General features: G+C 50.4%; 3 protein-coding genes and 1 pseudogene across 4 annotated transcripts; 3 read left to right on the forward strand and 1 right to left on the reverse strand.

The window, feature by feature from the left end:
• The first annotated feature begins 379 nt into the window (after positions 1-379).
• On the forward strand, positions 380-2328 carry LOC109736133 (anthocyanidin reductase ((2S)-flavan-3-ol-forming)). The gene is made up of 6 exons (XM_040399859.3): positions 380-805; positions 940-1106; positions 1220-1420; positions 1507-1666; positions 1797-2010; positions 2084-2328. Exons 1-6 carry the CDS (start codon positions 670-672, stop codon positions 2229-2231), a joined length of 1026 nt encoding a protein of 341 aa, XP_040255793.1. The 5' UTR covers positions 380-669; the 3' UTR covers positions 2232-2328.
• A 1704-nt stretch (positions 2329-4032) lies between these two features.
• LOC109736126 (anthocyanidin reductase ((2S)-flavan-3-ol-forming)-like) lies at positions 4033-20238 on the forward strand (annotated as a pseudogene).
• Positions 20239-20960: 722 nt separating this feature from the next.
• LOC109736131 (uncharacterized) lies at positions 20961-22158 on the reverse strand. Its single transcript, XM_020295348.4, has one exon. The coding sequence runs from the start codon at positions 22039-22041 to the stop codon at positions 21163-21165; it is 879 nt and encodes a 292-aa protein (XP_020150937.1). The 5' UTR covers positions 22042-22158; the 3' UTR covers positions 20961-21162.
• A 314-nt stretch (positions 22159-22472) lies between these two features.
• Positions 22473-25486, forward strand: LOC109736125 (anthocyanidin reductase ((2S)-flavan-3-ol-forming)). 2 transcript variants are annotated; one of them, XM_020295344.3, is made up of 7 exons: positions 22473-22702; positions 22879-23045; positions 23530-23730; positions 23815-23974; positions 24108-24324; positions 24409-24497; positions 24840-25486. In XM_020295344.3, the coding sequence occupies exons 1-7, from the start codon at positions 22534-22536 to the stop codon at positions 24971-24973; spliced, it is 1137 nt and encodes a 378-aa protein (XP_020150933.1). In that variant the 5' UTR covers positions 22473-22533; the 3' UTR covers positions 24974-25486. The 2 variants fall into 2 exon arrangements, with proteins under 2 accessions (XP_020150933.1, XP_040255792.1); XM_040399858.3 differs by lacking the exon at positions 24840-25486 and having other exon boundaries at positions 22474-22702; positions 24409-24653.
• Positions 25487-26077: the final 591 nt, after the last annotated feature.

Below are 26077 nucleotides of genomic sequence, written 5' to 3' on the forward strand. Positions count from 1 at the left end.
TATGTATACAAAGAGAGGCTGAGCTGATTTCATTTGTTTGACTAGGGTGAGAATTGTATAGTTACCTCGTGCTCTACTCCTCATCATCTCTTATTTTATTTTATTTTTTATGTCATCATCTCTTAGTTGGCAGCACGTCGCGCTCGGGACCACTGTCCACTGCACATTGACTTGGAAGAGAGTTTTTTTTTTTGAGGGAGACTTGGAAGAGAATTAGTGTATGGTTAATCCATCGTCTTGTCCTCGGCCTCTTTTGGTCGGCAGCACGTCACGCTCTTGCCTCATACATGACTCATGACACGTAGACTTTGGAGATAAGAGAGAACTGTATATTCTTTGTCGGATAAAAAAGGTTACTGTGCAGCTCCCTCGTGCTTCCCGTGCTCTAGACTGTCTCTACGCCGCATCCGTTTGTTGCAGGGCTGGCTCCAGGTGAAAACAGTCCCCGATCATGCGATCTGACCCTGATATCGACTTGCGTGGGTGGTGTTGAACGCGGCTCCCCAACCACTGAAACCACCAGCCACGACCACGTCTTCTCCTCTACATAATGCACGTGCAGGTGCGAGCACAATCCAGTTCCCTCACCACTCGACCAGAGGAGCAGAGCTGTGGTGCTCGAGTTACTGCCAGGAGCCCAGGAGAACTGTAGTAGTGATCACCGGCGATATGGCGGCTGCGGCTGGGGATGGGACGAGGAGGAAGACGGCGTGCGTCACCGGAGGGAGCGGGTACATCGCGTCGGCGCTGGTCAAGATGCTGCTGGAGAAGGGGTACGCCGTGAAGACGACGGTCAGGAACCCCGGTAATTACTCTAGAGCTTTATTTACCTCCGGTGAAATTAACATACCGTACGTATGGAGCCCGCCCGTGGAGGGGATCGATTCTGTTGGCATCTGAAACTGATCATATGCGTTGTGTCATGTTTTGGATTCGCAGATGACGGGGAGAAGAACGCGCATCTCAAGACCCTGGCGGCGCTCGGCCCCCTGGAGGTCTTCCGCGCCGACCTCAACGAAGAGGGCAGCTTCGACGACGCCGTCGCCGGCTGCGACTACGCCTTCCTCGTCGCCGCTCCGGTGGCCCTCATGCCAGAGAACGCCGAGGTAAGTAATATACACCATGGTGCCATGTCTGTCACATATCAGCATACTGTTCTTTTTTTATGGAAAGGGAGACAAATCAGCATATACTGTTCTAATTCGTTTGGTGATGTCAGGAAGAAGTGATCCAGCCAGCGATCCAGGGAACCCTGAACGTGATGAGGTCGTGCGTGAAGGCGGGGACGGTGAAGCGCGTGGTCCTGACATCGTCGACGGCGGCGATCTCCAGCCGGCCGCTGGAAGGCGACGGGCACGTCCTGGACGAGGACTCCTGGTCCGACGTCGAGTACCTCAGGGCCACCAAGAGCGGTACCTGGGTGCGTACGATCGGTGGATCAATCAGTGGAACATAGCATATGAGCTTGGAACGCCGCCGTAAGTACGTGTTGTCTTGGCGTTGCAGGCGTACCCTGCCTCGAAGGTGCTCGCAGAGAAGGCGGCGATGGCGTTCGCGGAGGAGAAGGGCCTCAGCCTGGTCACCGTGTGCCCCGTGGTCGTCGTCGGCGGGGCCCCGGCCACCAAGGTCAAGACCAGCGTGCCCGAAGTCCTCTCCTTGCTCTCCGGTGAGGCCTCCGTCCGGATTTCAGCCCCGTTCTTCTCCGCGTCTCTGTCTCAAGTTTCAGCGCTACGCCCGCCGTGGTCGCGTGATATAAGTCATATAACGTCGTGCGTGTGATGGATGGCTTACTTCAGGCGACGACGACATGGTCGACAACCTGGAGCTGATCGAGAAGGCGTCCGGGTCGATCCCGCTGGTCCACATCGACGACGTGTGCCGCGCCGAGATATTCGCCGCCGAGGAGGCCACGTCGGGGCGGTACATCGTCTGCACCCTCAACACCACCGCCGTGGCGCTCGCCCACTTCCTGGCGGCCAAGTACCCGCAGTACGAGATCAATGACGACCGGTACGTACATACTCAACTGGCTCCTCGACAGTCTACATGCACAACATAACGTGAGCTTGTGTTTGGTTTGCAGCATTGGTCATCTTCCGGAGCAGCCGAGGGTGAGCATCTGGTCGGACAAGCTCGTCAAGGAGGGGTTCGAGTACAAGTACAAGAACCTGGACGAGATATACGACGACCTCGTCGTCTACGGCAGGACCCTGGGACTCCTGAAATACTGATCTCGGAACGGGATTATGCGCTTGCAAAATAAAATCTATCCTCCTAGAGGCTAGAGCACAAAATGTGTTGAAATGTTGGTCCCTAAGTTCGATTTCATGACTGCTGACCGAGAGCACAATTCGGTCAAATCGTGTAGCTTTGTTTTGCCCTTCTTGTTTGTGTTTATCTTGTAAGATAAGAAGAATGAGATTACTATTTCCATGTTACCATCGAGAACCATCTGATTCAGGCATCAAATCTGTAAAAATATAGCCGGATAAGAAAGTATTGATATGCTGGTTCGTCACCATTCCTAGAAAAAAAAGGGGTCATGTCCTGATATGATGCTCCATGGACATTTGTAGTGTTCTGTCTGCCAAGAGGCAGCGGTGGCTTCCAGGTGGTGATTAGGACAGTCGACGGATAGATCCTTCACGGCCAGCCCCTCTTACTTGGACCGAGCCCGCATGTTATAGACCCAAAGGCACACCGAAGCAGCGTCCCTCTTACTTGGTCTTCAGAATCAGAGCTAACACGTTCTCGGTGCTTGTGGACGACTATTTACCAAATTTTAGCGTAGCTTTACACGAGCTGCGGTGGGGTTGTTGGTGGTGCGGTCACAATTGTTTGTGGGGACTATTGACTATGATGCTTGCCTAGCGCGTGAGTGTCTCCGTTGTGTATTAGGTCGGTCATGTGTGCCCTCAAAAGCTGTCACGTTACATAACGACTGATGTGTTCACAAAAAAAAAAGACTGATGTGGATGTTTGTTTTGTCTTCAACCTTAGGTACTTTCCGTAAAATTAATTAAGCATCTTTTCTATCATTCAGACGGGGTGGAGTTTTTGTCTTCATTGTTTGAGAAAACAATAAATTATACATGCAATATGTTTTGATATATTGATGTGCAAAGAAGTGTAGTTTCTACACTCCTGACAGCTTCCGAAGGAGCCCATGGTCAGCGACTGGCCTGACAAGCTCATCAAGGAGGGGTTCGAGTACAAGTACAAGAATCTAGATGAGATATACAACGATGTCGTCGTGCACAACAAGACTCTGGGAATCCTTCCATACCGACATGGTGGACTTCTCGATCCTGGGATCTAGAACCGAATTCCGTGGTCGCAAAATAAAACCTTCCTCCTAGAGGCACAAGACGTGTTGAACTGTTGATGCCTAAGCTTGATTTCATGATTTCTCGCCGAGAGCGTAGCACGGTAAAATGTTGTGTGTACCTTTTGTTTACTTCTTTTCCGTGTTTATCTTATATATGAAAATGATATTACTATTTCCATGTCACCGTCGAGAACCATATTTGGGTCCCGGTAAAAGTGTTCATGTGTTTTACAACAAAAATTGTGTATCTGTTGAAAAGATTGTTGTATACAAAAATGAAAATGTAAAAAAGGAATAGAAAAATAAAATTTCAAGAAATAAAGCCGAAAAGGGAAAATTGAGAGAGAGAGAGAGAAACAGAAACAGGAAAAAGGAAAAAAAAGCAGAAAAACAAACAAACAGCTGGAAAACAGTAAAGCGAAATCGGAGAGAGCCGGAGCAATGGGCCGGCTATAGCGCTCATTTCATTCGAGAAGGACAGGACTGCTAGCCGATCTCATCTCTCACCATTTTCTGATATAAAAAAAATCCTCCTCTCTCACCAAGCATGTTTTCTAAGAAAAAAAAATCTCACCCTGCAGGTGAACGCAGCATCACGTGGTACTGAACGTAGCTCGCTGTTGAGATCCACCAACCAAAGCTACCCGTCACTTTCTCACAGTGACTCTACATAACATGCTGGTCATTTTCATCTACCAAACGGACCCCCTCTGATTGATTCGTACTACTACTACTACTCCCTGGAGTATAATTTACCACAGGATCTTCCTTGCCCCGAGGGGATATAAGCGGGTTCTCAGGTATTTGCAGTGTGCCAACAACCAGACCAGAGCAGAGGAACCTCCCTGGATCGCGGCACTAGAGTAGCGGCCGGCGGCGATGTCGGCGGGTGAGAGAAGGAAGACGGCGTGCGTCACCGGAGGGAGCGGCTACATCGCCTCAGCGCTCATCAAGCTGCTCCTTCAGAAAGGCTACGCTGTCAAGACGACCGTCCGAGACCCCGGTTGGACTCCTGACTCTTGTTGCCAGTTCTATCTTCAGTAAATTCAACAAGGAAAGCATGCCTACCAAATCTTATGTAAATCTTTTGCTGAGATTGCTTCGAGTTTTTGTGCTCCCAAGGTTCGCCCCCAACTGAAGATTCCGTAATTTGTCGCTGCAGATGACACGGAGAAGAATTCCCATCTCAAGGCCTTGCAAGCGCTTGGCCCCTTGGACATCATCCGTGCCGATCTGAGTGAAGAAGGCAGCTTCGACCAAGCTTTTTCTGCCTGCGACTACGTCTTCCTCGTCGCCGCTCCTCTGAACCTGATGTCGGGAGATCCTGAGGTAAACTGCCTTTTCCACCAAGCTTCGTTTTCACGTACAGTTCTGACTGGTAGAGAGCTTCTGATTCTTATTACCATCTGATGGCAATTGTCATTTTAGCATTTGGCATCCCAAAATTTCCAGCTTATTTCCTCTTCAGGGACAACTATAACTTACTGTGTGCTTTGTGTTGCTACGGTGATGGTGACGACAGAGAGATCAGGTAGAAGCAACTGTTCAAGGAACGCTCAACGCCATGAGGTCGTGCGCGAGGGCAGGGACGGTGAAGCGCGTGATCCTGACGTCGTCGACCGCCGGGGTGTCCAGGAGGCCGCTGCAGGGTGACGGCCACGTGCTGGACGAGAGCTCCTGGTCCGACGTCGACTACCTCAGAGCCAACAAGCCACCAACCTGGGTACGTTCGTTTCAATGTTATTAAGCGCACAGAAACATCCGCGGATGGATTTCGGGAACACATACTAGAAAAAGACCTACTAGTGGCACACCAGTTTTGCCTGCTAGTATTAAATACTAATGGCGCACCACTGGTGCGCCATTAGTATCTGGTATACTAATGGCGCATCACGCCGTGCGCCATTAGTATAGCCCACCGTGCGTCATTAGTATGCCTTCCAGGGGGCCATATTTACCCATGTGCTTTGCCATACTAATGGCGATTACAAAATATATTATTAGACAAAATATAGACAGCACCACACAGCAACAACAGATTCATCGAATACAGTAGAAGATTAGTCTCCGAATACAATTCATCATATTAGTCTCCGAATTCAAAAGACCGAACAAAGATAGAACATTACAAGTCTCGAGACCGTGAGTAGCGAGTTTGTCTTCACATTACAAGTCGATATCGATCATCTAAACTACCATCACATAGAAGAGAGCTGCGGTCATCACGATGAGCATCATCGCGATGAAACTGGTCTTCATCCGGTTCCTCCAACTCTCCCTCCTCTCTCCCGCTAGATAGCGCGCGTATCTAGATTCCGCCTCCGCCCTAGTGGTGTACTCTTTGTAACTGTTACCGCTGAAACGGTGAACCTGTCTCCGACACTCCTCCCAGTCGTCATAGACTCCGGGAACCTTACCCTTGTACACGACATACGACGGCATCTCTATGCACTAGCCAAACAACAGACAGTACATAAGCAATATATAAGTATGCAACAAAAGGATCGGAAGAGAAAAGCAAGACATTAATAGCACGATTCATGGTCCTACTAATAAATAGCATCGATTACATCTAAGTTGAACGACTGTCCAAACCAAAGAGACATACAAGTTCATTAAAGTTTAATTACAACATGAGCTAATCAATGTTTCAGAACCACACATAGCATCATTACTTTCGACTCGACTCATGGGACCGGAGCGTGGATGAAGCCGCCGTCTGTCGTGATGGTCATGAAGTCGCGGGCGTTGTCAGCCTGCATTTGTAGCATTGTGTCTATCTCACTATTGGACGGTTGATATTTGAGGTAGAACCGCCCCGAGGTACGAAGGACATCTTGATGGATGATTTCTGCAAACTCCGACTGGATGCGAAAGAATTCTTGTCGGATGTCCGTGTCCTGGATTGCCGCCAAGCTTGCGGCCCAATCTTTGAGATTATTTGGTAGCAGAAGGTGATTATGGTCCCATACGATCGCCCGCATGTGATGGAGGGCGTAGTAGGCATCCTTCTGACCGCCAGGCGGCTGCTTGACGCAGGGGAACGTCGTATTGTGGGTGAACACGTGCCTGCCGTACCTACGAGCTGGCCTCTTAAAGGTGCCTCCAGATGCGGCGTAGCCGGGGAGAGCATCATCAAGAACTTTCTTGATATTTGTGTAGTCTATCTTGGAGTCACGGTCCGGGTCGAAATACGTGGCCATGGAATATTTCGGTCTTAAGAGGATGAGTGTGCAATGTGTGTCACTGCACAGAACACGGAATGTTAGAAAAAAAAGAACGATCGAAATCTAAGAAATCATATGTTACGGGCGGTTAGGGGATGACTAACTCGGGAAAGTAAGGCACGAGGAAGTTATCCTTATCTGGGTTTGCCAGAATGACGCCTTCGAGGTGTGAACTCGCGACTTGCCGGTCCCCAGCGCTGCCCAAGATCTTGACACGCATGTAGAAGGGGTCGACTATCACAATGTCCGGGGTCTTGTCTCTAATGATCCGCATCTCCATACTCAGCGAAAACAGGCGAACGAAGGTGTAGTGCCGCGGATGAAGGTTAAACATAGCAAAGATGTCATCAAACCGCAGGACGATCGTACCCCCGACGGCGCTATCCACAAAGCCCTTGCCCTCTGGCACCTTGGCCACGAAAACCGGGTATGCCACATCATTCTCTCTGAGACGCCGCTTCTCCAAAGAAAGAACACTGTCATGCAGACTCCGCATAGCACCGGTTGCAGCATTGAGCATATTTGTCGGTAGCATCGCCCTACCGGCCACATGCACCCTCCTCGAGATATCCTTAGGTGAAGGTGGCCCGTCCTGAGTACGGATCGTACTCGGTGCCGGCTGGCTCGCACTGGCGCCCTTGTTAGTCTTTCGTTTCCGTTCCTTCTTCCCGGTCTGTTGTAATGGGATCGAGTTCTGCTCACAGACCGCCTTCTTGAGCGTGTTGGGGCTGATAATATTTCGCACCTCAGCTATCTGAGGCTCGGTGAAGGCGGCAGCTGGAGGCGTCTCCTGAGAACTGAACGCCAGACGACGCATGTTGCAATTGGGTTTCTCCGCCGTACCAGCTAGATCGCGGTCGTCTTTTTCAGGGTTGGGTTCTTGAGAAGGAGGCCCGCAGAACTCGTCACCGTACCCATGTTCGGCAAAGTACTTATCGACGTTGGAAAATGTACCGTCGTCGTTGTCGTCGTCGTCCGGATCCTGTGCCATATGCATGTCCGGATCCTGTGCCATAGGGATGTCCGGCATGTCCGGTAGCGTTGCGGCGTTCTTGCCATGGCTTGGCGCTGGCACGACTGGCGGTCTTGTCTGTGGGGTGGTGTCCCCCGCCCGCAAACGAATCTGGCTCTTCGGCCAAAGCAGGGGCCAGCTTACGCAGGCGCTGAGGGTCATCACATCATCTTCGTCGGCCCCAGCGAGTCGAATCGGAGGTAACAACTCGTCGCAGCCTGGCAGCACCCGAACCAGTTCAACCCTATACAAGGTGGGTGGCATCGGATTACCGTGGAACATGCGGTTGCCTGGTTGAACGATTCTGCCCTTGGCGACATCGACCAACTCGCCGCCCATGAAGTGCAGGAGAGTGCAAGGAACGTCGGCGACGCCCTGCGAAAACATGTAGGGCGTCAGGGATGCCCAGTCAAAGGCAAGGAGATGAAGTCATCGGCCGAGAGGCTTAGTTACCGTGATGTCGTCGAGCTCGGCTAATGTCGAGGCACCGCCAACGGCGGGCGTGCAACTGACGGAGGGGCCGCTTGCTGGCGAGGTACCGGCCAGCATACACCCGGGTGCATTAAGCTCCAATGCCCGTGCCGGCGCCAGAGACACGAATACCGCCTCCGCCGGAGACACCAATGGCGCCGCCTGCGCGTTGTGCGAGTTGCTGGCCGTGAAGCTGGGAACCGGGGGAGGCCCCTGTTGGCCGCCCGCAATCCACGTCGTCAGCCCCTGAATCAAGGTAGGCACAATGGCGGTGAGCGTCGTTCCTAGTTGTTGTTGCACTTGCTCTTGGACAATCTCCGAAATCCGCACCACTTGTGCCTTGAGTTCTTGAACCTCGCACGACTGGCTTTCCGAGCTGGTCTTTTTCTCCTTTCGCCCACCAGCGGTATAGTATGATGACCATTTTGTGGACAAGCCTTTGCCGGCCACACGACCAGCTGACGACGGCTTACTGAGCTTATCCTTGTTTTTCATTACATTCAACGCCCTATTTAAAGGGGTGTCAAAAGGGGAGCTCTGAGACGACCCCGCGCTACTGCTTTCAGCCTCCTGCGGAAGGAATGTGAACCATTTAGAAATTTGGCTTCATTAATTAGAATGCAACCATATGGAGCTAATTACGCGGGGGTGTATTCCTTACCAGAACAAGCTCAAGCGCCCTGGTCTTCGGATCCGTGGTAAGCTCCTTTGTTACCGGGTCCTCCTTGTACCGGGCCCTGACAAAGTTCCTGGTCTGCTTGTCACGGAATTTCTCGAAGCGGGGCGGTAGGCCTTGCTCGGCACACTCCGCGTCCTCCTTGTTCCATATAGGCTCCGCCACTCTGCAACCGCCGGGACCGAGTTGGTGGACCCCTAAGTTCAACTGCCGCATTTCTTTCCCCCACTGACTTGATTCGGAGGTTGCGCTGCTCTCGCACTTGATCTTGAACTCCTTGTAGTCATCTTCACTCATCAAAGGATATTTCGCCTTGATCTTCTCATAACTATCACCTTTTTCAATCATTGCCTTCACCGTGCTTCTCCATGTAGACGGGGCCGTGCTCATCCTCGTGAGGGCGGCACTGTTCACTTTATTCCCTGAGAGGCGTGTGTTTGCAAACTCAGCGGGGAACTTGTATCGTTCGTGCAGCTTCGTGAAGAGGAGGCTGCGCAAATTCCCTCGGTCCTTATGCCTTAGGTTCTCGGTGTTGATCGAGACGGTGCTCCGGAGAATGCACCCGAGCTGAACCGAGTACCCCTTGACTACTTGTTTGGGCGCCGTTGGATGCCCGTCGGAGTTCACTTCAGTAAATTCCTCCTTGACGGTGCCGAGCACGCTCGGGCGCCGGTCCTTCCGTTGCCTCTTCGGTTGGCTGCCATCTGTGCGTGCGCCGCCATCATCAGTGGTGGCATCCTCGGTGGCACCATCAGTGGTGTCATCCCCGACGCCACTAGGGGTTGTGTAGTCAGGATCGGTGTCTTCCGCGGCGTCGTCCTCATAGCGGTGAGGTTCTTCCTCCAGCTCCTGGGACAGCTCCCAGAATTGCTTGCCGCCCGAACCACCGGCCTCATCGTTGTGGGCCATGTTTCGCTCTAAATAGGAAAAAAGTTTGGTCAAAAAGTTGGTTATTGTCAAGGAACAAGATCATGGTCTCATCATTTAGGGTTTGTCGACACCAAGGCATCCTAAAAGCTAAGCTTTTATCATTTAGGGTTTGTCGACGCCGAGGCACCCTCAAAGCCTAAGCGTACATCATTTAGGTTCTCATCGACACCGAGGCACCCTAAAAGCTAAGCTGGGAAGGAGAATTCTAAGTTGGGCCTAATCACTTGGCTCTATTGCCACCTATGGTTTAATGCAGCAAGAATAAAGGGGCAGTTGATCCTACTTAATTAAGTACTAAGGCCCCGGCCCATGCATTAGTCACAAGTACCCCATATGTCCTATTTTTAGCAAAGTCATGCTAAAATTCATGGAAAATTTCAGCATGACCTTTGCTGAAAATAGGACATATGGAGTACCCGAATTTGCCAGAACGGAAGTTAATCGACATTCCAGCAAACTCAAGGGCCTCTCGGGGTACAGCAGTAGCATCACAAGTTGACAAAATTCCCAAGTAGTACAGTAGCAGCATCACAAGTAGTACCAATGAACATATAGTCCAGCACATTCTGAATTTCGATAAATGACAGCAAGTTAACTCATGCTGACAGCAACAAACTTATAACAACATAAATGAAATTGCAGTTCATACACAACACGTGGCCACATGGCTGCTCCCTCCCTCTCTCTCTTAGTTTGCTGGAGAGCAGCTTGATGACATTGCTAATCCATATTTACCCACTGGACTGGAGTAGTACTAACTGATCCATTAATAAATTAATTAAGATAAATAGTTAGGTTAATCAGTGAAAAGCCAGTAAAAAAATGGCGCCACCAGTCAGTGTGCACTCCAAACATCAAATCTGACCACTGGTGAGGTGATAACAACACATATATTCCCGTCCAAAAAGAGAAAAGAAAGAAATGTATGCGTGGACACATTGCTCATCATCAGTCTAGAATAGGTAGCACATGCATCTGCTACTGTTTATAATTAGCCCCCTCCCTCCCTAACTAACTAGAGTACTTACAGACTTGCTGTCAGCATCACAAGTAGTACCAATGGAAGTGGAGCATTACTACTCTACAGAAAGATAATGCAATGTAACAAAAGTGTAACTCTATGTATCTACAATGAGTGGAAATGGCCAAGCCTAAACAACTTACTACTTGATTGATTAAGCATGTGGATTTGTCAATGATTAATATGATATAAGTGTAACTCTGAAATGAAATACCATATACATAAAACAATGCAACAGAAATGAAAAACCATGTAGATTTTCTCAGAACTTTAAGCGCAAATGTCAAGAGCACAGAGTACACATTCTCAAAGAGAAGTTCAGTTCTGCAATCGACAAACCAGACACTTTAATTTTTATCAAGGAAGGGTTTACCCCTCCGATTTCCATTAAGAGAAACCAACAGCAAACTACAAGAACCAATTATCTTACAAAGATAAAACCAAAAGCTACTTACTACAGGAGCTTATGTCTGGACCTGATGACAACACTGCTTATGGACCCTTATAACGCTAAAAAAAGTCGAGAGATTTTACAGAACAGAACTTAGTTACCAGCTTATCGACCTCATTACAGATAATCCTTTTGTAGGTACCGTCCTTGATGCTTTTCTTTGGAGGTGACTGTGTTTTGTTATACGCAACAAAACTTGAATTAGAATATTTCCAAATCATAAACAGACAATAAAATGCAAATTTGGAGAAATTTGAGCAAATAGATGAATTGTGTAGGTATGCATGGATTTAAGATTATTTGTTCAAAGCCAATTTGTCAATGATTAATATGATATCTCAATTTCCACCAAATAATACATTTGTTATACACCACATTTTCTTTTCCTTTGGAAAAGAAAAAAGTACACTGGAGATTTGCCCCCCAAGAAAAGTAATGGTATCAAAATGGGGCTGCTAAACTAATCTGATGTCAGAAATCCTCAATGGAACAGGTATTCCCACATCACTGTCCTGCTTGTGTTTAGTTGGGATATTGTACTGCACAAAAAAGATTGTTCCTTCAATGTGCTTGACAATGCATGTACTACTATGAGGTCCTTACTGATTATTAAATTGAAGCACTGCATCCATCAAGACTATCTCTAAAATGCATTGATGCCCCAAAATAAATACCAGTGAAAATTGAACCCAACACTGTCCTGCTTATGTTTGGTTGTAAGATTATAATAAATAAAAAGATTAGTTCATCGATGTGCTTGACAATACATGTCTTGTGAAAGGCCCTTTCAAATATTAAAATAAAGTACTGCCTCATGAATAAAACTAACTCTAAAATGCCTTAATACCCCAAAAAATGTACAACTGCGGGGTGGTGCTGCTGGAGATGCTGTCGGGGTGGCGGGCGCTGGACAAGAAGGAGGAAGGAGGAGAGGGACCTGGGCGGGCGCGGCCGGTCGCCGGAGGGGCCGGGGTCGGGGTTGGGGTCGGGGTCGGCGGCAGCGGCGGCGTCGAAGGGATGGCTCGAGGGCGTTCGAGCTCGTCCGGGTCCTCGTAGTCGAAGAGGAAGACGGCGGCGGTCCTCCTGGGCGCCTCGGTTGGTCGTGGGGAGGCCGGCGGCCACGTGCTTCGCGGGTCGGCGCGGGGGCGGCGGTGCGGGGGAGCTGCAGTGGTGGGGGCGCGGGGGCGGCGGCGCGGGGGAGCTGCAGTGGTGGGGGGCCCGGGGGCGGCGGGGGTGGAGTCCGGCGGGGGTCGGGGTGGCGGCGTCGTGGGTCAGTTGAGCGCGCGGGTGGACTGGCGAGGGAGAGGGACGAAGGGGATCTGGCGATGGAGAGGGAGGAATTAGCTAGGGGGGAAACTTACTAATGGCGCACCCCGAAGCGGTGCGCCATTAGAATGTTTTTCTAGATAGCAATGGCGCACCCACGGTCGGCGCGCCATTAGTAATCTTTTTTTATATATAGCAATGGCGCACCAGCCAGAGGTGCGCCATTAGTAATCTTTTTTTTATATAGCAATGGCGCACCAGCCAGAGGTGCGCCATAAGTAATTTTTTTTATTTTTTGTTGCATCTAATAATTTTTTAGAAAATGAATATGAATATGAAATAGTAATAATTTTTTAAAAAATATCATCAAATTTGTTATTTGAAAATATTTATGAATATGAAAAAATATCATCAAATTTATTATTTGAAAATATCATCAAATTTGTTATTTGAAAATATAATCAAATTTGTTTTTTTTGCAATTTTAGTTGCATTCATTTGTGACGGTTGAGCGGGCCGGGGAGGGTGCGGGGGGTCGTCAGCGGCGGTGGAGCGGGCCGGGGAGGGTGCGGGGGGTCGTCGGCGGCGGTGGAGCGGGCCGGGGAGGGTGCGGTGGGTCGTCGGCGGCGGTGGAGCAGGGGAGGGTGCGGTGGGTCGTCGGCGGCGGTGGAGCGGGGGAGGGTGCGGGGGGTCGGCGGCGGCGGCCGGTGGAGCGGGGTAGAGGGTGCGGGGGGTGCTCGGCGGCGAGGGGGACCGGATCTGGCGAGGTGGGATAGCGATCGAGATCGAGTGTCCATGAAATTTAAAAATATTCATGAGTTCAAAAAGTGCCCATGAAATACAATCGAGAAATGAAGGCTACAATTTAAATACAATCGATCTTAGCTAGCTATCTGTTCACAATCTTCTTGCCCTTATTTTTCGTAAATGGAGTTCTTCTCTTGAACGGACGTCCTTTAGGTAGGGTGGTCCTGCTTCTTCTTGTGGTGTATGCTGATACTTCATCGTCGTCGTCATGTTCCATCTTCGGGTCGCCGTACTTGTCGAAGTCTTGCTCATTGGCGACTCCATCCATTCCGATGATCTTCCTTTTGCCTCTCCTCACGACAACACGACTGGGCTTTGACGGGTCGGTAATGAAGAAGCATTGGTCCACTTGGGAAGCCAGTACCCATGGCTCATTTTTCGCGGTGACGTTCGCGCCTGCGGTCTTGGATTTGGCTTCGGGTATAACATGGTGGTGAAATACCGGTCTTCTTTTATGACGCTCTTGGCCCATCTGACACGGAACATCGGGACCTTCTCTCCAGCGTAGCTCAGCTCCTAGATCTCCTCGATCCTTCCGTAGTATCTGTCCTTGTCGTTACCGGTGTAGGATTCCATCGTTACCCCAGAGTTCTGATAACCATCGCTCTTCATGTCCTTGTCCTCGGTGTAGAATGTGTAGCCGTTGATATCGTATGCCTCATACGTCATCAGGTTGTGCTCGGCGCCCTGTGACAAGGCGAATATGAGTTGTTCTTCCGCAGAAGAATCCTCATGTAAAGGGTACGACAGAAGCTTCTGCTTGAACCAACGCATGAAACATGAGTTGTGCTCTTTGATTATATCTCCGTCCGTCCTCTGTTGGCCTCGGTCATTGTACGTCTTCTCAATAAAGGTTTTGTGCTCTACCACCCAAGGATCGACCACGTCTATGTGTTGTAGCGCGACTAGGTTTGCTCTTCAAAGTCGGCGAGTCGACCCTCGAAGTCGACATGCATTCCGCGGCGACCCTCACGGTGACCCCATCCAGCGAGCCTGCCGAGGTGCCTGTTGAGGGGCAGACCAATGGGGTTCTCGATGCCTAGATAATTCGTGCAGTAGGAGATGCACTCTTCGGTCAGAAAGCCCCTGGCTATGCCTCCCTCTAGACGTGACATGTTGCGAACGTATCCTTTGATGACACCATTCATCCTTTCGAACAGCATCATGCTGTGCAGGAACGTCGGCCCGAGTTGGATGATATCCTCCACGATATGGACCAGCAGATGCACCATAACGTCGAAGAATGCGGGCGGGAAGTACATCTCAAGCTCGCATAGTATCACCACGATCTCTTCCTGTAGCCTTCTGAGTTGCCTCACGCCAACCGACTTTCGAGAGATGACGTCGAAAAAGTTGCATAGGCCAAATAGCATTTCACGGATGTGCGCGTCCATGATCCCACGGATTGCAACTGGAAGTATCTGCGTCATCAGCACGTGACAGTCGTGAGACTTCATCCCGCTGAACTTCTGCTTCGCTGAGTCTAGGTATCTGCTTATCTTCCCCGTGTAACCGTAAGAAAGTTTTACTCCTATGAGGCAGGTGAAAAACTGATCGATCTCCTCCTGACTTAGAGTGAAGCATGCGGGAGGGAAGTCATTTCCGGTCTTCTTGGCCTTTTTGCCTTTGCGACGACTTTCCGTGTCCTGCTTCGCCTCATCATCATCATCATTAGCGTGAAGCTCCTCCCTGATGCCCATTGATTTCAAGTCTGCCCTTGCTTTCGGCCCATCTTTGGTCCTCTCTGGCATGTTGAGCAGGGTACCAAGCTGACTCTCGCACACGTTCTTCGTGATATGCATGACATCAAGGCTGTGAGGCACACGGTGGATCTTCCAGTACGGCAAGTCCCAGAAAACAGACCTCGTTTTCCATACCTTCAGCAGCGGCTCTGGCGCCTTTCGCTTATTTCCCGGCACTGGCGCCTTTTGCTTCTTTCCCGGCAGTGGGCAATCTTTCCAATTTTTCAACAGCTCGTCTATTTCCTCGCCGCTCCTCGTACGCGGGCGTCTTCGGGGTTCGATTTCACCATCGAACAGATCCTTGCGTTTCCTCCACGGGTCATCGTCGCGAAGCCACCTTCAATGTCCCATGAACACGGTTTTCGAAGACCCGGGATCTCTATCTAGCTGGCAATACGTTGTGTCATCCATGCACCTGACGCATCCAGAAAATCCGTGGACCACCTGCCCCGCGAGATATCCGTAACCGAGATAGTCGTGCACCGTCGTGAGCAATGCGGCTCTCATAGGGAAATATTCTTTCTCTGCGGCGTCCCACGTATTGGCTGGCGTTTTCCACAGCGTGTCTAGCTCCTCTTTCAGCAGCCCTAGATACAGATTGATGTCGTTCCCTGGTTGTTTCGGCCCTTCAATTAGCATACTCATGTGAATGTACTTCCTCTTCATGCACAACCAGGGGGGAAGGTTGTACATCCACACAAACACAGGCCAGGTGCTATGTGTGCTTCTCTGGCTGCCAAACGGATTGACTCCATCGGTGCTCGCGCCCGGCACGATGTTCCTTGGATCCTTCCAAAATTCTCGGTGTTCGAAGTTCAACGCTTGCCACTGGCTCCCATCCTTAGGGTGACTCAGCATCTTGTCTTTTTTATTTATCTCCGGATCATTTGCGTCATCTTCTCGCTTCTTCTCCTCCCAATCCGCGTGCCAACGCAGGAGCTTTGCTACCTTAGGGTCCGCGAAATACCGCTGCAGACGAGGAGTGATCGGAAAGTACCACACCACTTTTCGAGGAGCTTTCTTCCTCTTCTTGTATTGAGTGACGCCGCACACCGGACATATGGTAGACTCCGCGTGCTCGTCCCGATAAATGATGCAATTGTTCATGCACACATGGTATTTCACGTGCGGTAAATCCAGAGGACACACGATTTTCTTCGTCTCCTCAAAACTGGTCGGGCACTTGTTCCCCTTGGGAAGACGTTCGTGCCAGAATGACATGTTCTCGTCGAAGCATGCGTCGGTCATTTTGTGTTTTACCTTCATCTCCAGAGCCATGAGCGTTACTTTCAGGCGGGTATCCTCGGGCCTGCATCCTTCATACAATGGAGTAACCGCGTCTATCTCCAGTTGATCCAGCTTGGCTTTCTCTCGGGCGGCAGCTCTTGCGTTATCCGTCTGCTTGAGAAGCAGCTCTTGAATATGAGGGTCCTGCACCCAGCCCATTGATGGTCCATCGTCGTCTGCTCCGCCGGCATCTTCATCTTCATGATCATGCCCTTCGTCTGCTCCGGCATCTTCCTCATCATCATGTCCGGCATCTTCTACATGATGACTGTGTACAGCATCACCGTCGTGATCATGTCCTGGAGATTCTTCGTCTTCTCGCCCGCCCGAGCCGCGGTGGTTGTCTTGCTGCCCTTCCTCATTTCTTGCCCGGCCCCCATGGACGACTTCATAGTCATCTTCATCACCTTGCCACCGATAGCCATCCATGAAACCACGCAAGAGCAGGTGGTCCCGCACCTGCCCGGAATCCGGGTCCGCAATAAGGCTCTTCAGCTTGCATCTTCGACACGGAGATCTTATCTCCGTCTCGTTCTTTTCAAGCATCTCGGCCTTCGCGGAGCTCAAAAACCTATTCACGATGCCTTCGGTCATCGTGCGGACCATGGTCGCCTGCGGGGTAGAGCAAAACGATATTTTAGAACCAAGAAAAAATTTGGCATGACTTTCCCTAAAAATAGGACCAAAAAGAATGCATAGTGCCAAAATTCTCGCCGAAACGGAAATGAATCAACATTCCGGCAAAATATTGGCAACTATCGCATTTCAAATACCGGTACCTGCAAACACAAACATATATGCAACACCACAAACATATGCAACACCACAAACATACATAGATCTAGCTAGGACATAAAAAGTGCATGTGCACGTTGTTGGAGGGAGAACAACATAAAGATAGCTTCCCCCTTACTTACCTATCAAAAAAGGGGGTTTAACCACTTAATTTGGATGAATTTATGGTGCAAATGAGGTGAGGAGGAGGAGGCAGCCGAGACAAGCTTGGAGGAGGAGGTGGAGAGAATGAAGTGGGGAAAGTGAGTGGGTAGGTGTGGCTGTCCAAAATATCTAGCTGGTCCCAGGTTACTAATGGCGCACCACCTACAAATGCGCCATTAGTAACCCTGGTTACTAAGGGCGCACCTGCTGGTGGTGCGCCATTAGTAGTTTTGCACAAAAAAATACACTAATAGCGCACCGGGGAACAGTGCGCCATTACTAGTTTAAACTAGTAATGACGCACTATACACTGGTACGCCATTAGTAGTTTTGCAAAAAAAAAATATAGTAATGGCGCACTATGAGGCTGATGCGCCTTACTAGTTAGAACTAGTAATGACGCACTGTGCCCTGGTGCGCCATTAGTATGTTTGGAAAAAAAATTGTTACTAGTGGCGCACCAGCACATGGTGCGCCACTGCTATAGTAGTGGCGCACCACATGTCTGGTGCGCCATTAGTGGCCATTCCATCTAGTCTTTTTCCTAGTAGTGACACGACGCCTGCCATGGGCTGACGCTGGTATCTTGTCTCCCGTGTTCATGTCGCAGGGGTACTTGGTGTCCAAGGTACTCGCTGAGAAGGCGGCGAGCGAATTCGCGGAGGAGAACTGCATCGACCTCGTCACCGTGTTGCCCATGTTCACCTTGGGCGCCGTGCCGGTCTCCAAAGCAGCGTCCAGCGTTCCCGTCACCCTCTCCTTGTTGTCCGGTGAGTGATCGATGCACATGCATGTGTTGGGCATCCCTACTAGTATTTCTCTTCTTTTTGTGTACAAAATGAAAGATGAGCAGAGAAGCCATGATCTTGAGTTCTCTCTTGTTTTCACATATTATTAACTGAAATTGGGTGTAAGAGTAATGCCCGGGTTTTAAAAAATTGTTTATCCATATCGGGCACCGTGTTTGATAATATCAAAAGACGAGGCTCCTCTTTGGAAGAAGGCACGGGCCAAACGTTTTAGGATCTTTGATACCGTGAGAGTAGTTCTTTGTAGCTCCGGCCATTTGGTCGAGTATTATTTGTAAACTCTTCTTAAATAATGTGATGTGGCAAAGCTTTTACCTCCTTCAGAAGAAAAAAAATCGAAAGACTGATGGAAGACAGATTTTTCCTATGGCTATTTGTTTTATCATTTCGACATTCCACTATGTCGGTGTGGAACGACACCTATGGGATCACAAGAATCTCTACTATGGTTGCCGGGGCGCGGGGTTGCGGGAAGAGCAGGGTTAGTAGCCAGCACAAGGGTCGTTTACCCAGGTTCGGGCCGCGAGGATGCGTAAAACCCTAGTCCTGCTTTGGTGGGTGTATTTCAGAGAATTCTTGAGCTCTCGAACTAGCTGTGGTCAGTGCGTGGTTCGAAAGAGCCGAATCCCTCTCCAGTATGCCATGGGCCTCCTTTTATAGTCGAAAGGGGCTGCCACAGTGGAACACAGGAGGTGGAAAGGCGTACAGTGCCCTGAGCTTATCGCTCGTATTACGGGACAAGACGCATTTAATGCGTAGCTTAGGTGTCCCTCTGCTTTATCGGGGACGGGGGCGAGGTCCGTCCCGTCCGTCGCCGCTCCTCCTCGCTTTGACACGCGCCCTGGCCAGTGAGGCGTGCGGCGCCACGTAGGCAGGCAGGTAGCTGAGGTGACGCGGTGGTGGAGCCTTCACGAAGATCTGTATGCCGCCACGCAGGCGCTCGATGAATTGGCCTGGGAGCTGCATGTTGCCACGCAGGTGCCCGCCCAGCTAGTTGGGCTGGCAGGTGCATGTGAACGGCGGTGGAAGCTTGGTTGGCGTGGGCCTGGCGGTGGCCCTGCTGGCGTCCTTGGAGAGGGCCTTGTCGCCCGGCAAGGGTCTTGCCGTGGCGCGCTGTCGTCCCCGGCAAGGACCTTGCCGGGGGTCTGGTGGATTTCCTCGGTAAGGATCTTGCCGAGGGTTGTCGTCTTCTAATCCTCATTTGATCTTGAATATGTCTTCACAAAGATCTGCATGCCACCACAGAGGTGCCTTCCCGAGCCCTGGCCCCACGTGGATGATGGCGTTGGGGGACCGTGGGCTCAAGGGTGGCTCGCTCTGTTGGTGTGGGGCGAGCTGTCCCGGCAAGGATCTCGCCGGGGCTGCTGAGGCTGCCCCGGCAAGGGTCTTGCCGGGGGAACCTGCTTCGTCCCTCTGCTCTTTGTGGTCTTGGCCTTGGCTTTGCTCTGATTATCTTGAGCTTCGGTCTTATCTTGGCTCACCTCCCTTGCTCTGCTTGGCGTGACCGTAGGCGCGGCTCCGACTGCCCGTGCACAGGTATAGGGGTACAAAAACGCACCCTCTTTTTGTACACCGACACATTATAACCCTATTGACCGGTGACGTGTCTTTATATCTCAGGTGACGAGGCGTAGTTGGCCATCTTGGAAGGCTTGCAGTCCGTCACCGGCACCATGTCGATAGCCCACGTGGAGGATCTCTATCGCGCTGAGGTGTTCGTCGCCGAGAACGAGTCCTCATCTGGGAGGTACATCTGCTGCAGCCACAACGCCACCGTCCTACAACTCGCTCGTCTCATGGCACAGAAATACCCACAATACAATGTGAATGCCGATCGGTATGTACAAATCCAGCACATGCATGCACGCTCAGACCGCAGTGAGCCACTGACGACATGTGTTTTCTGCAGATTTCGCGGGTGCCCTGAGCAACCAAAAGTGTGCCTCTCGTCTCAGAAGCTCGTTGGGGAAGGGTTTGTGTTCAAGTACGAGAGCCTGGGTGAGATTTTTGATGACCTTGTTGAGTACGGCAGGGCCACCGGGATTTTACTCCACTGATATGTGGATCAGGAGCTGATCTATATGTGATCACAACAAATAATGTGCTTTCAAATAAGTAAAGTCTCACGACTGTGTTTTTGTGCGTGTGTAAATTTGTCCTTTTCACCTTTTTTGAAAGAAATTGGTAGGAGGTACCCAAAGTCACATTTGTGAGCGACTGAACCTTTGTGCAGGCGTTGTACAACCACTCATGCCATCCCGCGAACTCTTTATTTTGGTTGCATACCATGTTATGTCATGCTTAGCGAGTTTGGGATGGGCTTGTTTGGGCGGACGAGTATTTTTGCATTTGGCACGAGCCCTCGCCCCGTTGCCCATTTCAAACCAAGATTCAACCCTTGGTTGAGTTTCGGAACTCTTCATAGGGAGACCAACCGTCAGTAGTCAATGACACGTGCCACACAGGCCCGCCTGCCATATTTATATCGAGTTTATCCCCGTGGGTGCTAGGCATACACTTGACTCCTTGATTTCTGTATGAAAAAAAAAGGAAAAACAAAAAAAACTGTCGAGTTGTTTTTCACGGTACTCAACATACACGTGACCCATCGAATTCGGTAAAAAGACAAGTAAAAATATTGCCAAGTTTCCATTAGCGGAAAGCCAGCAAACATAGTCCGCCGTCACAGCTCCGTTGCCTGCTCGTCCATGGGGCCCACCTGCCAGTCTTTGCAGAGTTTTTATCCGGAGGAACTCGGTGAACATGAGACACTGCGAGTTTCATACCTTCTCCGAGTCCTTTTCACTCGTACATGAAAAAATGTCAAGTTTCCCAAGTTTCTTCTCGCTGACGAGTGCACGTTTGCATCAAGCCATGCAAGAGTTTGCCGTGCTCCCGATGAAATGAACTCGGTCCAAAACTAGATTCTAGTAGTGGAACAAGCAATTTTCTTCCATGGTTTACAAAATGAATCATTTTAAGCAAAACAGAGTATACTCAAACATGTATAGAATTTTAAGTTGATGAGAAAATCAAATACACCACGCAATAGCATTCAAGTTGTTAAGAAAATCAAGCTCAACAGAGTGTTGTCAACACTGTGCTGACAAGAAGATCAAAGAGCTGTAGTCATACTAGCACATGTACATAATTTATAGCGTATTCTCCAAATCCAAACCCATGGATTGGCTAGCAATTAATCTGCCCACATGAAGTAGGAGCACACTGCTCCCATGGACGGCGTCCAATGACCGCAACCGTAGAAGCGTCTCCCCTGCATTGGCCCGGGCACCGCCACCACGCCGCCTCTGCTCGCCACCCCGCAGTAGCAGTAGCACGCCGCGGCGGCGCCACCGTATGGAGTTACAGTTACCTGAGGCGATGGGGCCTTCAGCGAGGTCGTGATGCTGAGCTGCACGCCGCGCCGCATCAGCTCCACGAGAAGCCGCGCCGTGTTACGAGCGTCGTCGAGCCCGCAGTGCGGGCGGCCCTCCCACTCCAGCCCCGCCGCCTCGACGGCCGACCGCAGAGCAGCCCACCTGCCGCCGCCCATCGCCGCGGCGAAGGGGATCTTGAGGTTGATCCAGTGGTTGAAGCAGGGCGGCTTGGCGAGGCCTTTGAAGCAGCACTCGGACTCCAGCATGGTGCGGAGGTCCCAGTCCCCCCACGTGACGACGGCGAAGCAGCCGCCGCTCCTGGCCCACGCCGAGGCCTGCAGCCACGCGGCGTGCAGGCGGAGCGCCTCGGCCAGCGGCACGCCGCCGTCCACGTCCGCCTGCCGGATGCCGGTGAGGTCCCTGCAGAAGTCGGTCAGCACGGGGTGGTACTGCGGGCGCACGTAGGCGCGGAACTCGGCGGGGTCGAGGTCGCCGGTGGCACCGTCGACGAGCACGGAGGGGAACTCGATGATCTCCTGCGGGTAGATCCGCGCGCCTTTGTCGCACGTCGCCTCGAAGTCTAGGACCACGAAGTAGTCAAACGCCTGCGGCTGGGGCTGCCGCGCCGCTCTGACCCCGCTGCTGACGGCCGCCTCCGGGTCCGGGGCCGGCACGCCGGAGCTGTTGGAGGTGAACATGGACACGATCCTCTGCGATGGCAAAGCGCGTGGTCAACGTCAAGAGGATGTACTACTCAGGAAGCGAGCGAGCAGCGGGTCGAGTTTACTATAGGCACGATAAGTAATGGGCAGAACAACGACTAAGCAAACCACCTTTTTAGGAAGCAAACCCCACCTTTATCATAGAGAAGTAGACACCTCACAACCGAGACAAGTTGCACTGAACGATAGCTCAGATCTGCAAATAAAATATATTATCGTTACTACTATCGTTTATTACTCTCTCCATTGCCTAAATAAGTCCTTTAAAGATTTCAACCTAAACTATATACGGATGTATATAGATATACTAGAGTGTAGATTTCCTCATTTTGCTTCATATGTAGTTTATATTAAAATCTCTAAAAGAACTCATATTCAAGAACGAATGGAGTAGTATGCAGCACGTGTCACTGTCAATGTGCCAAGCTGCCAACAACCAACCATACGAGAGGAACGACCTAACAACCTATGTGCTTGAAGCGAGGTGAGCTAGGGGATCATCAGTGCCCAGCGATGTCGGCCGGTGAGATGCAGAAGACGGCGTGCGTCACCGGAGGGAGCGGCTACATAGCTTCAGCGCTCGTCAAGACGCTGTTGGAGAAGGGGTACGCCGTCAAGACGACGGTCAGAGACCCTGGTTGGGTTCTCGTTTCCTCATTCCTAGTTCTTTCTTCTCTGTACTTCAGAAAAACTTCTCTTCATAGGTTGATGCGAAATCCTATGATTTGCTTGGTTAAGTCGGGCAGGAAAACTTCTCTGAAAACATGTTTACCTTTGATCTCAGTTCTAAGATATTCTGTAATCTGTAAGCAGAGGACACGGAGAAGAATGCCCACCTCAAGGATCTGCAATCGCTTGGCAGCTTGGAGATCATCCGTGCCCGGTTGGACGAGGAAGGCAGCTTCGACGAGGCAGTTTCGGGCTGCGACTACGCCTTCCTCGTCGCTGCCCCGATGGACTTCGGGTCAGCAGACCCTGAGGCAAGCAACTGTCTTTCAGCTCCGCCGTCGGAGCAAGCTCTGTTTTCATTTGCAGGACTGTTCTTCTGGCAACTGATTTTTTTTTTTTGATGGAGTTGTTGGGAATTGCAAAACAATCCAAAACATTTAAGTTGTCAGAACCATCGCCCTCTCACTGACAAATTATTGTCAGCCATAGAAGATTTGGGATCATGTGGGCATTTCAGCATTTGGCAACCCAATCATGCTCTAACAAGCGCATAGTTTATTCTCTGCCATTTGGCCGGGGAAATTCTCATCCATGTCTAACAAGCATTTGACAAATTATTCTCAGCCATAGTTTATTTTCTCTACGGTCCTTGTTCGATGAATCCCCTCGTCATGGAATTTGACAGGATTGAAGGAGATCTTGACTTGCAACTTGCAAGGGACTTAATCCCTTCAATCCCCACCAAATCGAACAAGCCCGCGGGGTTAACTTACTACGCTTGGTGTTTGGCTGCAGAGGGATATGATCCAAGCCGCCGTCCAAGGAACCTTGAACGTGATGAGGTCGTGCGTGAGAGTCGGAACGGTGAAGCGAGTGATCCTGACGTCGTCGGATTCTGCGGTCTCCATGAGGCCGCTGCCAGACGACGTTCGTGTGCTCGACGAGGGCTCCTGGTCCGACGTCGAGTACCTCAGGGCCAACAAACCAGAAACATGGGTACATAAATCCTTTGTGTTCAGTATCTCGGGCCCGGACATTTCATAAACGTTGGTATTGGTTCGGTGTATATTGGCATCCCAGGCGTACGCAGTGTCGAAGGTGCTTGCTGAGAAGGCGGCGAGCAAATTCGCGGAAGAGAACGGCATCAGCCTTGTCACCATGTTGCCGGTGTTCATCTTGGGCGCGGCGCCGGTCTCCAAGCCCACATCAAGCGTCCCTGTCACCCTCTCCCTGTTGACCGGTGAGAGAGGCTTGCAATTCTCTATGTTCATTTTTATTTTACTTTACAACAAGTATGCTCTGTTTTCTGTCCCGTGTTCTTCTGACCGGTGTTGTCACACGCATGGTGTCTGCCTGTCCTATGCAATTTTCAGGCGACGAGGCACAAATGGATATCATGATGGGCATGCAGTTGACCACGGACTGCGTGCCCATAAGCCACATCGACGACCTCTGTCATGCCGAGGTGTTCGTCGCCGAGAATGAGTCCTCCTCAGGAAGATACCTCTGCTGCAGTCACAACACCACCGTCTTGCAACTCGCTCATCTCATGGCGGAGAAGTACCCGCAATACAACATAAAACTCGAACGGTGTGCGGACTATCTATCTAAATTATTGGATACATATGCATGTTTTTTTTGAAGGTTTAACAACGTCCAAGTATGTTTTTGTAGCTTTGATGGGTCCCCAGAGAGGCCGAGAGTGTGTGTGTCGTCTGAGAAGCTCATCAGGGAAGGGTTTGTGTACAAGTACAATGATCTAGGTGAGATATTTGACGACCTTGTCGAGTACGGCAGAACCACGGGGATTCTGCCCTATTGATGTCTGTGTCAGTTACCCAGTTGTTCATCGATATGTGATCAGAACAAAATAATGTCATCTCAAATAAGCAGAAACTCACACCAGGCTCATTTAATTATCGATCTTTCTCTTTCCTCCCTCGCATTTATCCATTGAGAATCACTTCGTTTTCCTGGCCTCGATCGTAGTGGGCAACTGGGCATGGGAGTGGAGCTCGGGTCGCCCTTGTAAATAGTAGATTTTGGTTTGTTGTTGTCATCAGAGCAGCTGAGTGATATCTAGTGACCATCTTTTCCTCCTCCAGGTGCCTTCTACGATGGACGCGAGTTGTTGTTGGTGGTCCTCCTCATTCCTCCCTTTGCTACCTCTGCGGTAGAAGGGGAGTTCAAGGTCCGACGGGCTTTGGTTGCTTCAGATCTAGAGCTTGGAGGGCCATGACGCTGATTCTTGCCTTCCGCTGAGTTTCCGTTGTTTGGCCTTCCCTCTAACCCACCCCTCATCCCCTTCTCTAGCTCCGACGAACCCCTCACCCTCACCCGCACAATCAATGTTTGATTGGCCTTCAGTTGCGATGCCACTGCCGTGTTGTTGACTATGGATCACTCCTGACCGAGGTCTCACAAGTGTCCCCATGTCTCGCTGGCACTCGCCCCCTCATCCCCCTCTCGCTCCTTCTTCTCATCCCAAGTGGACTGACCAAAGTTCCAATTGCAGGCAACTAGGAATCATCTAACGTGTTCATAGTTTCATACGGATACGATGTCTCGTGGAGAATTGTATCCAAGCGAGATTCTGAATCTGATCGCTTTGGTTTGTTTTTTCTCGCCTACGCATAGCTAGCTTTGGTCTTTACTATTTGTTGACATATTAATTTTTGTATACACGTGTTGATGTTGTCTTTGCACATACTAACTATGCCAAGGCTGAGTGTCGCTCATTATGTTTTGTATCTCTTAATGCTTTAATTTTGAGCCAATTAAATTCATCCTTTATGGAAAAAAGCAAGACACTGTGGTGCCCAGCGTGATACGTGTCGAGGGGAGGAAGCGGTTTACGCGAGGAAGAAATCATCCGGCTGAAAACAAACGTTTCCCACAAAATAAACGCACGCTCCATGATTATTAAAGGGGATTTGATATCGATGTTCCATGATTTATCTCTGAACAACTTCAGTTGTTTCGCCTAAATTTTGGAACGATAACTCTGCTTCCTAAGAAAACAGAGGCTGTGAGAATTGAGCAGTTCAGGCCGATCTGTCTTCTTAACATTAGTTTCAAAATTTTCACCAAGGTTGGGACTAATAGGCTCACGCAGATTGCGCATTCTGTGGTGCAGCCTTCTCAAACTGCTTTCATGCTGGACAGAAACATCCTAGAAGGGGTTGTGGTCCTTCATGAAACGCTCCATGAAATTCACACGAAAAAACTAGATGGAGTTGTTTTCAAGGTGGATTTCGAGAAAGCGTATGATAAAGTCAAATGGTCATTTCTTCAACAGGCCTTGCGTATGAAAGGTTTTGATCAAGCCTGGCGACGTCAGGTA

Source organism: Aegilops tauschii, chromosome 2 (assembly GCF_002575655.3).
Source record: "Aegilops tauschii subsp. strangulata cultivar AL8/78 chromosome 2, Aet v6.0, whole genome shotgun sequence".
NCBI lineage: Eukaryota > Viridiplantae > Streptophyta > Magnoliopsida > Poales > Poaceae > Aegilops > Aegilops tauschii.